The following is a 16826-nucleotide window of genomic DNA, read 5'->3' on the forward strand; positions in this document are numbered from 1 at the left end:
TCACAGTGCCTGATGACTTGTTCCTCTGCCCACCCATTTGAAGGCGTGAACACCTTTCTTATTAGGTAAGATTTGTTTACTCTGATTCTAACGATTCAACAGGTTGGTAATTAGAGGACTTTCTTTTGTTTTCCAGTAGGTGGCACTATAGCACAAGTCTTTGGTTTCCCTAACCTGACCTGCCCGTGACTGTATTGTCGAATCAGTATTTTCCACCCTTCACCACCCCTGCCAGAGGTGTCACTGGAGCCCTCATTGTCTCTGCTTGTGCCTTTGGGGTCCTTGGTGCCTTGCTGCTGCCAGTGTTGCTGCTGTTGCTCAGGTCACCCCTGGGGCACCAGGATGGCAGGTGCCTCGGCCACATCTGGGGTTGTTGGGCTTGTCAGGTTCGCGGGCACTACGGCCTTGGGCAGGGCAGCTGGAGTCTTGGGCACCACTGTGGCTGGTGGGGCCAGGGTCGCAGGCCCTGCTGCTGCTGCCTGGTTCCCTTTGGCTGCGTGTGCTGCTTCAGCTGGGAAGCTGGAGTTGTGTGCACCACCTCCCCTGCTACCGCTGGGTGTGTGTGTTCATCCCCGGATGGGCCGGAGGGCCAGGATTACGGCACCCCCTCCACTGTTCCCTTGATTCCACCTCCTATGTGCCATTCCACCCACCTTCAGACGTACAGATGTGTGGATCTCTCTGGTGTTCGGTGTACTGAGCAGAGGAACCTTTGTAGAGTTATATATGTTTTACTAGTTGTAAATTGAAGGGGAGAAACAAAGGAAGCATCTCACATTGCCACGATGCTGACTTCCCCCACCTAAATGACTTTTTAAAAATTTTTATTGGAGTATAGTTGATTTTTAAGAACTGTTCCTATTTCAAAATTTTGTAAAACTTCTAGAAAGTTCTAGAGAGTGCACTGGGCTCTACACTGACTTTCTGAATGCCTTTGGGCAAATGACAATGTTCCTTTTCCCCCATCTATGAAAGCTTTGCCTTCCCTGTTTATAAAATGAGACTTCCCCTTCCTAATCATAAGGCTCTTGTGAAGATAAAATGAACAAATGAGTGAACGTTTATTATAATTCCAGAGGGACCACGTACATTATAGAAACGTCTTCAAGACCTGTAGGCTGAGATTGGGTGTTATACTAGCTTTTTGTGGTAAATATTACTTAAAGGAACAAATTCTTGGCAATTAATATTTTTTAATAATTATATACTGAGGGTTCTGTTGTAAAGGGATTTGGCCTACAATACATACAAAAGAGTTTGAAAACTAAAATGTGATATGAGTTTGTTGTTGGCACTGGGGACTATAGAGCATATCTCTCTGAGAACTTGGAAATAATGGAAATAGATTGACTTCCAGGAGCTAAACTTTAAACTCAACATAAAATAGATCAGAACAGAGATATTCATAGTCAGTGTAAACAGACATAATGATTCACAGAGAAGCAAGATTAAACCATACCCTGATATATGATATATTAATATAGAATTGGTCTCAGAAAGGGATATTGCAGCCACAGAACATAGAAAAAGGAGACTTACTAGGGCAAATCCCGACAGTACTCATCCAAGCCTGTCTAGAGGAGAAGTCTCTGTTAGGGGATTTCACTTATTATCGTCCCTGGAATGAGGTGGCCCCTAGCCAGTACCTACATTCACACTGGACAGTTTTGATTTTCTCAAATCTACAAATTATCTCTTGCCTTAGGACCTTTGTAGAAACTTTTCCATTTGCCTAGAATGCTCCCATTACCCATGCCTTCTCCCATTGGCTGACTCATCCCTCAGGTTTCAGCTTAAATATCCCCCTGACCTTCTCTCAGTCTATAGTGTTACTGCTCTTATGCATTCTGATGGCTCCTGTGTTATTTCCTTTGTAGCACTTGTCACACTATGTGTTTACGTGACTCATGACTCTCTTTCCCACTGGACCCTAAACCCCGCAGCTCCTAAAACATAGCAGGTGCCCAGTAAACACTTATTGCTTGAAAGGATTGTGGGTATAAAGAGATGGGTGGATGAACTGGGCTTTCAAACCCCAGTGCCAATAAATTGAATTATGAAAGTTATTTGTTTTGTCCACTAAACAAACTTCTGGCTAAATTTTTTCTTCTCATGTAGGTCTGTTAACAGGGAGAGAGGGGGCTACTCATGCCAGTCTTTTGGCCCTTCAGGCAAATTAATAAGTTGGTAATATCATTTTATATACCTTGTATCATAAACATGGTAATGAGAGGCCTCCCTCAAGATGCAGAGCTCCACTCTCCACACACTAACATAAGCCAATTAGTGACCAGTGGCCAGATCGCCTCAGTTTACCAAGGTCTCGTCATTCTCCGGGCCCCCAGTAAGATAGAGGCTCACTTCCTCTAGCTCGGTGGTTCTCAAACTTGAACATGTATCAGAATCACCTGGAGGGCTTATTAAAACATAGATTTCTGGGTTTTGTATATCTCTACCCTAGTTTTAGATCCAGTAAATCTTGGGCAGAGCTGAAGAACTTACATTTCTCCAAGTTCCCAGTAATTCTGATTTCAAATGCTATATTTTAATATTATCCCTTTTCAGTACTATGTACTTTTTCTTTTTTGAAAGCACAGTAACAGTTATCTCACTACTCTCCCCTTTAGTAATGCATTTCCAAACATTTTAAGACTCCTCCTAAGACACTGTTCAATTATACATTTTTCTTTTTTTATTGCAAAAAATACCAACTGTGCAACAGAATTCATGTAGTGTATATCTACAATTTCCTTTAAAAAATATGAAAATAAGAATTATCCACCATCTAGCTTAAAAAAGAGAATTTAACAATATGTTTGATGCCCTCTGTGTGCTCTACCGCAAATTATCAGGTAGCCATGATCCAGAATATTGTGTTAACCATTCCTTTGCCTTTCTTTATCATTTTATCACATATGTATATAGCCCTATGTAATACATAAACAACTTGCAAATATTTAAATTAGCTAAGGTTTATTAAAAGGGAAAAATTATTAGGAAATTCCAACTATGAGCTCATTTCTTTTTTTTTGTTTTGTTTTTGTTTTTGCGGTACACAGGCCTCTCACTGCTGTGGCCTCTCCTGTCGCGGAGCACAGGCTCCGGACACACAGGCTCAGCAGCCGTGGCTCACAGGCCCAGCCACTCCGTGGCATGTGGAATTCTCCCAGACTGGGGCCCGAACCCGCGTCCCCTGCATCGGCAGGCGGACTGTCAACCACTGCGCCACCAGGGAAGCCCATGAGCTCATTTCTTATTCTGCCCTGAAGACTAGCACTATTAGTATATTAGATTTACCATTTATTGCCTCCCTCTCATTCTCTCTTCTAAAAGAAACTGCCTTCCTTCTGCCCACAGCCCCAGTAACCAAGCTTTATCAGTTGAAGCTGCCTCTGATAACTTCTGATTGGCCTAAGCCAAGCTGTGCCAATCAGATTCTGCCTTAAATTTTAAGAGACTGAGTAGATTAGTGGACGCAACCTACAGTGTTAAGGCCTGAGACATTTGCCTGGAAAATCAAAGCCATGCACCAACCAAAATGAAGAGAAACAATGTGTTAGCAAGAAAGAAGAGGTCAAAGGAGCAGGTGATTGTTTTTTTTTTTGGAGCAGGTGCTTGAGAAAGGCAGAGGCAAGGCAAGAGGCCCTGTGGCTTCAGAGCAAAAGAGACAGAAGCTGCTTGACGAATAGCCTATTCTCTTGTAGAGGCCAGGTTTTCTTTCTGCGCTTTTTTCCCTGTAAGATTCTCCAGTAGATGTTCCATAATTTTCCTTCATTATTGAATTAATATGAATGGATTTCTGGTCCTGGCAATGAAATAGTCTGTTACTAAGACAGTGAGCTTAAGCAGCATTCATGAAAGCAGTCATTTTGTTAAAAAACTGTGCAAAAGAGGACTGTGCAACTCCAGTGTATAATTTATATGTACACATGAGATTAGAGCATATAGCTCTCCTCAAATGCCAATGATTATAATAAATTAAGAATGGTTACTTAACGTAATGATTTATTATGATAATAAGGATGTTAATTCAACAAATATTTCACTGAGACTTACTGTATGCCAATCTTTGGATACATAGAGATGAATATATCAGTCATTGCGTTTTAGGAGCTTTCATAGTCCTATGAGAATGACAGATTTATAAACAAATAGTATCGCCAGACAATACTGTATAGGTTAAAATAGAAACACATGTGTATTTCTTTGGGGGATCCCAAAAAAGAAAGCATCTAGACTGGGACATCAGGGTGGGGCTGCTGAGAAGGTGACATTAGAGCTGAGACGTTAAAGTCTAATAGAAGTTGTCCAGGTGGTTAGGTGTGAATGAAAGGCTTTCTAAGCATAGGAAATAGTGTGCACAAAATCAAGGAGATGAGAAAGATCACAAACTTTATAGGAAACCATTTGACGTGGTTGGAGCAAAGAGTATGAGGGTGGGGAAATGAGAAAAATAAAGGGAAGATAGCTAGAGCCTTCCATGACACACCTAAGGAAGTTCAGATTTTATCTGGTGGGCAACAGGGAGTTATTAAATAATATCAAGCAGCAAAATAAAAGGATAAAATATGTGCTCTAGAAAGAACACTGGCTATGAATTGGATTGAGGTGGGGTGTGGACACAAACAAGACCAGAATTAGGGATTCTTTTGGGAAAATCCACTCGGGAGACGGTAAAGATATGAAGTAAGGCGATGGCAATGAAATTGGAGAAGAGGCGGCATATAGGAAGTCAAATTTACAAGATGTAAGAACTGATTAGGAAGGAGGAGTAGCAGATGCCTGGCTTAGGGCACCAGATTAATGGTAATTAACCAGGAGACAAATAAAGGTTTGAAACAAAAACTAGGGTGGGTTCCTTGAGTTTGGGACTGATTGAGTTACAGGTGACCATGGGTCCTATAGGAGGAGAAAAGCAGTAGGTATAAAGGTGTTCAATTGTTGATTGGCATTCACTTAAACTTATTTCATTATGAAAAACCCAACTCATAGTTTAGGTTAAAAGATATGGCATGTTTCCAACACATTTCCAAGGTTCGTGAGAATAATACTATATTTTGTATAGTTCCTCAAATAATTTGCCAAGATAAATGTCTCATGATTACTTATACGTTTTGGAAAATCTCTCATCCACCATAGTTTAAATATGATCAGATCTCAAACACTACTAGCCTGTTTGCAGACAGGCTACATATGCAAGCTACCTTTCGGGGATCCTGGGCAGAATCACAATTACTCGATCTCCCCTTTGCAGGGCACAGGCTTCTGTAAGTATATTTGCAAATTTCCTTGAAAAAGATCCCATTCTACAAACCCCATCTCACTTCTTGTCCATTTCCATTTATCTACCAGAAGGCTAGATTGGAAGGTCTCTTTCCAGCCTGCGGAAAGACAAATCAGTCATAGATTTAAAGGTGGCTGTGCAGCTAAATTCTGTTTCAGCTGACTTAGTGGTATATTTTCTCTGAAGAAAATTCACAGGTCATTAGTTAGGACATACTTGTAGTATTTGGGAATAACTCTGGAGTCCTTATTTCTAGATGTTGGGAGCCATGTCACTTCTTCCAGCATACATCATTTCTCATTTAGCCTTTTTCTTTCCGTAAAGTTAGAATTCTTGCATCCCTCTGTACTTCTCTCAATGCACTTTCTATGCCTCATTTCCTACCATTTCTTACTCTTGGATTCACTTTTCACTCTACTCCTTTTTGTTTTTTAAAAAATTAACCTATAATCATACATTTTTGTAACCCAAGCTTTTTCGACCATGGAACTCTTCACATGTTGAACCAGATGTCCTGTGCATTACAGGATATTTAGCAGCACCCCTGGCCTCTACCCATTAGCACACACCCTCCCCCAAGTCATGGCAACAAAATTGTCTCCAGACACTGTCAACTGTCCCTTGGGGTAAAATCACTCACAGTTAAGAAACTGCAGTCTGACTGGCCCTTGCTCCAACCTTTTCCATATTGGTCCATTGGTCTAGGACATCTTTAGCAAAGTTGAAATACTCTGGAATCTCTAGTTTAAAGTCCTGCTTCATGGATTCATAGTTGGAGAAATCCTGAGGGATTACTGTTCTATAATCTTTATGCAATGCTCTCAAAGAACAAGGAATTGCTAGGCACTGAAAATACTTGGCACGAAGTAATATCTGCATGGTGACAAGAGCTAGCCTCAGTCCTGCTGAATGTTTTAGCACTCAGGATTTCTACAGAGACCAACTCATCTAAAAGACAAGCAGAAAGACATGCATTTGTTTCTGGCTTGAAGGTAGCCATGTCTCCAAACAGCTGAGTTTTATTATTGTTAATCATCATAAAAGTACCATTTTCTGAGAACTCACTATGTTCCAAACACTTTGCTCAGTGTCTTACTTACATACAATTTATCATGAAATCTTCAGCGTAACCCTGTGAAGCGGATACGATTATCGTCTGTTTGCAGATAGAGAAAATGATGAGTAAGAGGTTGTCTCAGTCACCTCTGGCTGCCATAACAAAATAACATAGATTGTGTGGTTTAAACAACAGACATTTATTTCTCACAGTTCTGGAGGCTGGGAAGTCCTAGATCAAGCTGCTGGCTGATTCAGTTATCTGGTGAGGGCTCTGTTCCTGGCTTGCAGATTGTTGCCTTCTCTCTGTGTCCTCACATGGTAGAGAGAGAGCGAGCTCTGGTCTCTCTTCTTCTTCTTGAAAGATACTAATCCCATCAGGGGCCTCACTGTCATGACCTCATCTAAACCTAATACCTTCCAAAGGCTCTATCCCCAAATACCATCACATTGGAGGTTAAGGCTTCAACATAAGAACTGGTTTGGAGTGGGGTACAAGCATTCGGTCTGTAACAGAGGCATTGGTTGGCTTTGAACCCAGAACTGTCTGGTCCCAGCCCATTCTTCTGACTACTAAGGCTATTGCCTCCCATATACATTTCTAAAGAAGTAAAGATCTGAGTTACTCAGTTACTCTCAGTGAAAGCAAAAGGTTAAGCTTTTAATCTAATATCTTTCACCTACAGATTTCAAAAGGAGTGCAGAAATGTTTAGGAGAATTTTTCACAGTGGATAATCCATAGATGAAGAAACTGAGGTAGCTCAGTACCAACTATGCATGAAAGCACTGTCAAAGATCCTCTAGTTTATAGGATACAGTTCCCATACTCCAAATAGGAGCCCACGCTATCTTTGAGTCCAGGCTTGGAGTTTCTTTACCAGAGATATAATAATAGGGCTTTAGCCTTTAAGACTTTTGTCGGGGAGGCCTCTCTGGGCCACCCAGCCTTCCTGGCTTCTGTGGGAAATCATTTGATCACAATGGCTTTTAGTTGGCTGAGGTCTCATAAATGAGGCTGTTTAAAAACACTGTTCTAGGGATTATAGGGTTTTCTCTTTTATACTCTCTGTAATCTTCTGAATTTCCTACAATGAAACACCACTCTCACAATCGTTAAACCATCATTTTTAACTGCAATTCTAACTGTACGGTATGTAAGGCAGGGTATCTATGTGGAAGCATTTCTGTATTGATAAATTGCCATAAATTTTACCCTAAATGGACCTGGCATTTGGGCAGCATTTTGTTGCACCCAGTGCATGGGGAGACCTGGGTACTTCTTCTGACTCTCCAACCTATTTGTGTGAGGACCTGACAAGGCAGGGAGATTGAGCCCTCTGAGATCATCTGATTTGAGCCTACTCATTTTTCACCTGCAAAGAAAACACGGCCCCAGAGAGGGGAAGCAACTTGCTTTAATGTGATATGAGAGTTAGAACTAGACCGTTGGTCTTTGAATTTTCTCTTTATTACAGTTCAATAGGATTTCATTAGAGTAGTGATTCTCAACCCTGGTTATATATTTGAGTCATGAGGAAAGCTTTATAAATGTACTGATGCTTGGGACATGAAGCCATTACATCAGAATCTCTGGGGTTAGGGCCTGGGAAGCACATTTTAAAAAATTTCCTCAGAGGATTCTAATGTGCAACCAAGGCAGAGAATCACTGATCTATAGGTTATGATCCGTGAACAAGCAGCAACAGCATCACCTGGAAACTTGTTAGAAATGCCCCTTTTCAGGCCCCAATTTTACATTTTACCAACGTAGAGACTAATAGAACCTCCCTCAGAGAGTCATCCCAAAGATTAAATGAGATAATGCATGCAAAGTGCTTATCATGGTGCCTAGCATATTACTATCCCTTAGAACAGGAGTCTGCAAACTTTTTCTGTACAGGGCCAGATAATAAATATTTTAGGCTTTGTGGACCCTTTGATCTCTGTTGCAACAGCTCAGCTCCATTCTGGTTGAGATAGCAGCCACTGACGACACATAAATAAATAAGCATAACTGTGTTACTAAAAACACTAATTATGGCTACTGAAACTTGAATTTCAGGTAATTTTCATGTGTCATGGATTGTTATTCCTCTTTTGATTTTTTCCAAATATTTAAAAATGCAAAAATCGTTCTTGTTTCACTGGTTGTACAAAAGCAAGGGGAGGACTGGATTTAGCCCACAGGCCATAGTTTGCTAATCTTTGCACTAGAATGTAAAGTCTTTGAGGGTATGGGCGTTGTTTGTTACATTCATGGGAATTATAATAGCATTTGACCCATAGTAAGTGCTTAATAAATATTTGCTGAATCAGTAAATGACTTTTTCAGAAGGCAGAACTTTTGCACACAGTTTTTGGGTTTTTTTCCAATAACTCAGAATTATAGCAGACCTGAGAAGTGCCTCTCCTGCTTTAACCAGAAATGTATGACTACTTGCACTGTTCATATGTGGCTAATTTAGATTAATTTGAATACTATTTAAAAATCAGTTCTTCAGCCACACCAGCTACATTTCAAGGGCTTAATAGCCACATGTGGCCACTGGGTACCATATACAGGTCAGTGCAGTCACAAAACGTTTCTATCATTGCAGAAAATTCTTGTGGATAGTGCTAATCTATATTGATAACAGCTCAGAACTGGAGTGATATGAAACATTAATATGCAGGAAAATTGAGAGGAAGCATTCCCAAGATAAGATTTTTCTAAAAGTTCAGGTTTAGTAAAGTATTACGCGTCACTGTTCTCTTATCTGAGGGCCGTGGGAACAAAAGTGTTAACCAGAGATCCCTTGGCAGTTCTCTTAGGCTCTAGAAGAGGCTGCTCTTTAGAACAGAAATAAGCCCCTGAATCTTCAAGCATAATTCTTTTTGGCAGTGGGGGTTGAGTAAGAGGGACCACCCTTCTCTGCTCTTTGATGGCAAGTTACATCCTGCACATTTGGCAGGTCTCTCCCTCCTTAACAGAATTAACAACTTACTTCAGTGAGAAAGAAGAAGTTAAGTAGTCACCACTAAGATTTTAGTGTTGTAACTTTGTTTTTAATTTTGGGGCATAATATCTTCAAATGCTTCAAAAATCATACAAGGTACACAGTGAAAAATCTGCCTCCCACTCCCAGTCTCACAGCTGGTCAGTTTCATCCCACCCTCACTTCCTCAGAAAACTACTATTATTTCTATGTATCGTTTCAGGGTTTCTTTATGTGTATTCAAGTAAATGACTGTTAGTTTCTTTTTTCTCCACCACTTTTATATAACATGTAGCCTAAAATATACACTGTTTCGTCCATTAAATTTTTTTTTTTTAAGAATAAAACTTTGGAGGGCTTTCCATATCAGTACACAGAGATCTTCCTTATTTTGCTTTTTTGTTTTGCTTTTTAAACAGCTGCATGGCATTCCATTGAACAGCTGTACCATAATATCTTAAGCCAGTCCCCTATCAATCATCATTTGAATTATTTCCATTATTTTGCAATTAAAGTGAAAATTTCAAACTATTTTCTCCACTGCATTCAGAATCCTTCAAACATACGTTGAAAAGAAAACTGACCAGTCATTTGGAGCTTAAAACGAGCCTAACCATTCTGTTCCACCGAAAAGAAAATCTCAACATCCTTGTCATCAAAACTGTTAAGACTGCCTTTTTCCCAACAAAGTTCTTTTCCTGTCTTTTCAGTGATTTTAGCATTTCATAACTTACATTTTCCAGGCTTCTAATATTCTTTGTAGGTGAAAGAGCTGAGACAAGTTTCCCAGTGTGAGTCCAGATTTTTATACTGAGTCATAGAAAACTCTTCTAATAGAAACAGTACCACTACTGGTCAGACAGGCTTTTGAATGTATTTAAGGTCTCATCTGAAATGCAACCTCTACATCCATCTAAACAGCAGTGCCAAGGGGGTTTTCGCCTCCCCACATCTCCATAAATACTTTCCCCATCAAGTAATCCAAGTAATAACAGTGGCTTGGCATATATGACCTCAAAGCAAGACAAAGCCCCTACTATTCTCCCCGACATAACAAGACCCTGCCGTAAACTTCTATACAGAGTTTTTAGATCTACGCTTGACCACCTCATGGAGAAAAGTGGCTGCCCCCAGGTTATTTCCCTGAGTTTGCATGCATATGTTTCTCAAAGTTTCCTAGAGGTAGTTTGCATACTTTCTGGATGGTGCAGAAGATGGATTCCTATTTGCCACTGAGCAGGGTAGGGAGTTAAGTAGACAGTACAGTAAAACACTCAGCTGCTACTTGGACTCAATTGAATTTTTTTCTAAAACATTGTAACAAGTTAACATATGGACATAGTTTTTAAACAATTAAATAGCACAAAAAGCTTAAAATGAAAAAACTCAGCTGCTCTGTTTATAGCCTTTTGTGTGTACATACTCCTGGTTACTTACTAGATAGTATTATACAACAACTGAGAAATTCTGAAACACCCCAGCCGCCCAAGATTTCAGTGAGCGCATTCGATTTGTTGGTTTTGTTTGCTTGTATCTTTGCTCAAAAGTACATGTGCCAGCCCAGAAAACCTTACATAGGAGACAAATAAGGTGATACTCACTAAAGTGACAGATTCCGATGCAGCTGGAGATGATGGCAGATCTGCTTCCTAGGAGAGCATCCCTGAAACTTGAACTCTCACACCTGCTTTGGTCCTGGTAGTAACCAAAAGAAGAGGGAAAAGTAGTCTGACAGTTGGAAGAAGTAAGATATGCCCAGAGTGCCTTGCCTGGACTGGTGGAGACATTCTGGAGGGAGGAGCAGAAGTTCTGGGCTAAATTTATGCTGGAAGTTTACACAATCCCCCAAGGTTATCCCTTTTATAGTTAATGATTTACATACACCATAAGCTTCTGGGGCGCTGGGAAAGTAATGTATTTATAGGAGGAAAAGTGTCCGTGAAGTTGCTGGAGAGGTTAGTCTGGTAAAGTGATTGAGGAAGTTTTCTCTCAGAAGAAGGAAAGAAAAAGGGGTGGAAGAAGACATAAAGCTGTTTTGAATGGAAAGGAAAGAAAGTAAGGTATAGGTTGCTCTAGGTCTCAGTGAACCAGTTGCTGTATTTATCTTTTGGCCTGTTGAACTGGTCAGGACAAAGCATAAATACTATCAGGTTGCTCTTCTGCTCACATCCTTCAGCACTTCCTAGTTTACTCTGGGTAAAAACTCAAGTCCTTACATGGACTACAAGAAACTGCATGATCTGACACAATGTCATCTCTGACCCACTGCCCTCTCCTCTTCTCCCTCACTCTGCTGCAGCCACATCAGCCCCCTTTCTTTTCCTCCAACATACACATGTCCCAGCCTTGGGATCTTTGAACTTACAGTTCCCACTGCCTAGAACACTCTTCCCTGGGATACCCCCTTTACCAAATCCCTCATTGTATGAGATGTCCTATCAAAGAGGTCTTCCCTTATCACATTTTCTAAAATAGCATCCCTCATTTTTGTCTCTTTAACCTGTTTTAACTTTTTACATCTCTTACTACCACCCTTATGAGTAAGCGTTTGTTTTGTTTGCGGATGTATCACTATTGCCTAGAACAGTTGTTGGCAAATTTTAGGCATTCAATAAATATTTGATGGGTAAATAAATAAATAAATGACTGAGTTACAAATGACAAAAACCCAAGTCAAATTCACTTAAACAAAATGAGGAATTTATTGGCCCCCTTTTTTTTTTTTTTTTTTTTTTTTTTTGCGGTACGCGGGCCTCTGACTGTTGTGGCCTCTCCCATTGTGGAGCACAGGCTCCGGACGCGCAGGCTCAGTGGCCATGGCTCACGGGCCTAGCTGCTCCGCAGCATGTGGGATCTTCCCGGACCGGGGCACGAACCCGTGTCCTCTGCATCGGCAGGCGGACTCTCAACCACTGCGCCACCAGGGAAGCCCTATTGGCCCCTTTTTAGTGCTAGGAGTTTTTTTGTTGTTGATTCCTTGGGATTGTCCATGTAGATAATTATATCATCTGCAAATAGGGACAGGCTTACTTCTTCCTTTTAGATCTATATGCCTTTTACTTCCTTTTCTTGCCTTACTAGACTGCCTAGAATTTCCAGCACTATGTTGATTAAGCGTGTTGAGAGCAGACATCCCTGCCTTGTTACTGATATTAGTGGGAAAACATTCAGTCTTTCATGTTCAACTTGATAAAGAGCATGTACAAAAAACTTGATCAAGTGTAGGAAGTTCTCCTACACCATTCCTATTTTCCAGAGAGTTTTTATCATGAATAAGTCTTAAATCTTGGCAAATGCCTTTTCTGCACCAATTAACACCATCATATGATTCTTCTTCTTTAGCCTGTCAATAAGGTAGATTACATTGATTGATTTTCAAATATTGAACAGCCTTGCTTCCTTGGAATAAACCCCACTTGGTCCTGGTGTATAATTATTTTTATATGTTGCTAAATTCTATAGGTTATTTTTCTTGCCAAAGTTTAGAACTTTTTAACCATTCTTTCTTGGAGTAATTTTTCAGCCCTGCCCTAGCTTTCTCAACTTCTGGGATTCTGATGATACAAATGTTACTTTTTTTTTTTTTTTTTTTTTGGTGATAGTCCCACAGGTCTCTGGGGCCCCGATATTTTTTTAATGATATAATTTTCAGGTGTACAGCAGTATAGTTCAACATCTGTGTACACTACAGAGTGATCACTACCATAAGACTAGTTACCATCCATCAGCACACAGTTGACTCCTTTTGCATTTCACCCACCCTAAACCCCCTTACCCTCTGGTAACCACTATTTGGTTCTCTGCATCTATGAGTTTGTTTTCATTTATTTTATTTGTTTGTTTGTTTTATATTCCACATATGAGTGAAATCATATGGTATTTGTCTTTCTCTGTCTGCCTTATTTTACTTAGCATAATACTCTCAAGGTCAATCCATGTTGTCACAAATCGCAGGATTTCATTCCTTTTTATGGTTGAGTAGTATTCCATTTAAACACACACACACACACACACACACACACATACATATATATATTTATTTATTTTTTACATCTTTATTGGAGTATAATTGCTTTACAATGGTGTGTTAGTTTCTGCCTTATAACAAAGTGAATCAGTTATACATATACATATGTTCCCATATCTCTTCCCTCTTGCGTCTCCCTCCCTCCCACCCTCCCTATCCCACCCCTCTAGGTGGTCACAAAGCACCGACCTGATCTCCCTGTGCTATGCGGCTGCTTCCCACTAGCTATCTATTTTACGTTTGGTAGTGTATAGATGTCCATGCCACTCTCTCACTTTGTCCCAGCTTACCCTTCCCCCTCCCCATATCCTCAAGTCCATTCTCTAGTAGGTCTGTGTCTTTATTTCTGTCTTACCCCTAGGTTCTTCATGACATTTTTTTTTCTTAGATTCCATATATATGTGTTAGCATACGGTATTTGTCTTTCTCTTTCTGACTTACTTCACTCTGTATGACAGACTCTAGGTCCATCCACCTCACTACAAATAACTCAATTTCATTTCTTTTTATGGCTGAGTAATATTCCAATGTATATATGTGCCACATCTTCTTTATCCATTCATCTTACATGCATATATATATTTCCTTTTAAAACATGAATTGATTCATACTACACATACCTCACTTTGATTTTTATCCCCATTTTCCAATGTATCTTGTAAATCTTTCCATATTAACACACTAAAATATAATAAGGTATCTCTCAGGTCCTGGGAATAAGTAAATGGTGACTGGAGATACCAAGGGCCAACTGACCAACACAAAAAGCCTGGGCCTTAAACTCAATTCTGGTTTAATAAAAATTACCCTCATCAAACCTTCCAATTAGCAACAGCTACAACAAAACAGCAACAGCTAACATTTATTGAATATTTTTATCTGAGACTGGCATGAATTAGTCAATACTCACAATGACCTATAAGGTATATATTATAGCTGTTCCCATTTTACAGATGAGGAACACGAAGTTCAGAGCAGTTAACTTTCCCAAGGTCATAAGGCTAGCAAAGTAGTGGAGTTAGTATTTAAACCCAAGACTGTTGGACTTTCAAAGTGTGTTCCCAATCAGTTTGTCTCTCTGTTCATCTGTACACTGAATGCTGTATTCTAATTGACTTCCCTTCAATTTTTTAAAAAAAATATTTATTTATTTGGCTGTCCCAGTTCTTAGTTGTGGTATGTGGGATCTTCATTGTGGCATGCAGGATCTTTAGTTGCAGCATGTGGGATCTTTAGTTGCAGCATGCAGGATCTAATTCCCTGACCAGGGATTGAACCCAGGCCCCCTGCATTGGGAGCATGGAGTCAACTGCTGGACCACCAAGGAAGTTCCAACTTCCCTCTAATTTTTAATTTAAATACAAATTATTCAAACTGAGTACTCATGTAGATCATTCTTATTTGGCCTCATCTGTGCTAAAAGATCCTCTATACCTGAGTTACCCTGGGCTCCTAAATATTGGGCTGGCCAAAAAGCTTGTTCAGAGTTTTCCATAACATTTTACTTTGGCCAACCCAATACATACTATACCTACTGTGAATTTATACTTCTTGCATTAGTGTATTATTCAAGACTAGTGTTATGCATTGGTGGAATGTGCAGTTCATAGTATGATTTGAATTGCAAATGGAAACATTTCTAAGTTATAAAACTGCCTGAGATTCTACCATTAGGGATTCGTTCTTAGGAGCATTGATTAAAGTGGAAGTAAGGGGCTTCCCTGGTGGTGCAGTGGTTAAGAATCTGCCTGCCAGCTCTATTTACAATAGCCAGGACATGGAAGCAACCTAAGTGTCCATCAACAGATGAATGGATAAAGAAGATGTGGCACATATATACAATGGAATATTACTCAGCCATAAAAAGAAACAAAATTGAGTTATTTGTAGTGAGGTGGATGGACCTAGAGTCTGTCATACAGAGTGAAGTAAGTCAGAAAGAGAAAAACAAATACCGTATGCTAACACATATATATGGAATCTAAGGAAAAAAAAAAAGGTCATGAAGAACCTAGGGGCAAGACGGGAATAAAGACACAGACCTACTAGAGAATGGACTTGAGGACACAGGGAGGGGGAAGGGTAAGCTGGGACAAAGTGAGAGAGTGGCATGGACATATATACACTACCAAACGTAAAATAGCTAGCTAGTGGGAAACAGCTGCATAACACAGGGAGATCAGGTCGGTGCTTTGTGACCACCTAGAGGGGTGGGATAGGGAGGGTGGGAGGGAGGGAGTTGCAAGAGGGAAGAGATATGGGAACATATGTATATGTATAACTGATTCACTTTGTTATAAAGCAGAAACTAACACACCATTGTAAAGCAATTATACTCCAATAAAGATGTAAAAAAAAAAAAAAAATCTGCCTGCCAATGCAGGGGACACGGGTTCAAGCCCTGGTCCGGAAAGATCCCACATACCACGGAGCAACTAAGCCCATGCACCACAACTACTGAGCCTGCGCTCTAGAACCTGTGAGCCACAACTACTGAACCCACGTGCCACAACTACTGAGCCTGTGCTCCGCAACAGGAGAGGCCACCACAATGAGAAGCACCGTGTACCACAGCCAGGAGTAGCCCCCACTTGCTGCAACTAGAGAGAGCCCATGTGCAGCAACGAAGACCCAACACAGACAAAAATAAAAATAAATTAAATAATAAAGTGGAAGTAAGAAGCAGGAGGAGGATCTAGAAATACTCAAAGAAGTAGAACTAAATAATAAAACAACTAAATTTAAATGTAGATTACTCAACAAAATCTCAAATGAGTAGGGAGAAAGTACCCATGAAATGTCAGGAAAAGTTTTAAGAAGAAAGATTCATACATGTATAGGGTATAAAATTGGAGAAGAAAATTGGAGAAAAAAAGATTCATTCAACTTTTGCCTTTAAGAACCTAGGTCCACAAAATGCAAAATTTGCCTTAGAGAAGCATACCTGTCAAAATTGAGACTCCAGCAATGGTGGGATGAAGCAAACTGGGGGAGGCCAGGATCAGGAGTTTTGAACACCCAGTAGGGCTGAGTGAAGAGGCACACAGGAGCAAAGAGCCAGGCCAAATGTGGTTCTCCAGGGATAGACCCAAGTTCACATGCGTTCAAATTTAGGTTCCAGCCTGTGGGATGAGCCTGTTGGACATCTTTCTTAAGTAGCTTGCAGGTGTGATGAAAGTGCAAGTATGACACAAGCGCTGTCAGCTAAGGAGATAAATCCAGTGAAACACCTGGGGTGTCATTCAATCAAATATTGGCATGAGCCAATTGGCAGAGGTAAGGGCATGCAGGTGTTATGTATTTTATCTTATTTTACTTTGCACTATTTTATTTTTTGATTTATTTCCCTTCTAGCTTCTTTCCTAAAAGGATTAAATTTAACTTTCAATAAGTTACACATACAAAAGAAACATTGAAATAAGAGATTAAGAGATAAATAATGAATTTAGGAGACTGGATTGGGGAATGGATACTAGTGCCAAA

At 40.1% G+C, this 16826-nt stretch overlaps 2 protein-coding genes across 3 annotated transcripts in view; one reads left to right on the forward strand and one right to left on the reverse strand.

Moving 5' to 3' along the window:
* ACSM3 (acyl-CoA synthetase medium chain family member 3) overlaps nucleotides 1–6191 on the reverse strand; it is a 28681-nt gene extending 22490 nt beyond the window's left edge. Inside the window, 3 exon segments of the mRNA XM_022588617.3 lie at nucleotides 5166–5309; nucleotides 5311–5381; nucleotides 5963–6191. Coding sequence (XP_022444325.2) covers nucleotides 5166–5309; nucleotides 5311–5381; nucleotides 5963–6163 — 416 coding nt within the window. The 5' untranslated portion in view covers nucleotides 6164–6191.
* Nucleotides 1–16810, forward strand: part of ERI2 (ERI1 exoribonuclease family member 2) — a 53191-nt gene extending 36381 nt beyond the window's left edge. For both annotated transcript variants that reach the window (XM_089896051.1, XM_089896049.1), the window contains one exon: nucleotides 7–16810. In XM_089896051.1, the coding sequence (XP_089752177.1) occupies nucleotides 7–69 (63 nt within the window). In that variant the 3' untranslated portion in view covers nucleotides 70–16810. The remainder of the gene's footprint in view (nucleotides 1–6) is intronic.
* Nucleotides 16811–16826: the final 16 nt, after the last annotated feature.

This window comes from Delphinapterus leucas, chromosome 15, assembly GCF_059928025.1.
Source record: "Delphinapterus leucas isolate spDelLeu-1000000601 "Yukka" chromosome 15, BTC_Dleu_Yukka2, whole genome shotgun sequence".
Classification (NCBI taxonomy): Eukaryota; Metazoa; Chordata; class Mammalia; order Artiodactyla; family Monodontidae; genus Delphinapterus; species Delphinapterus leucas.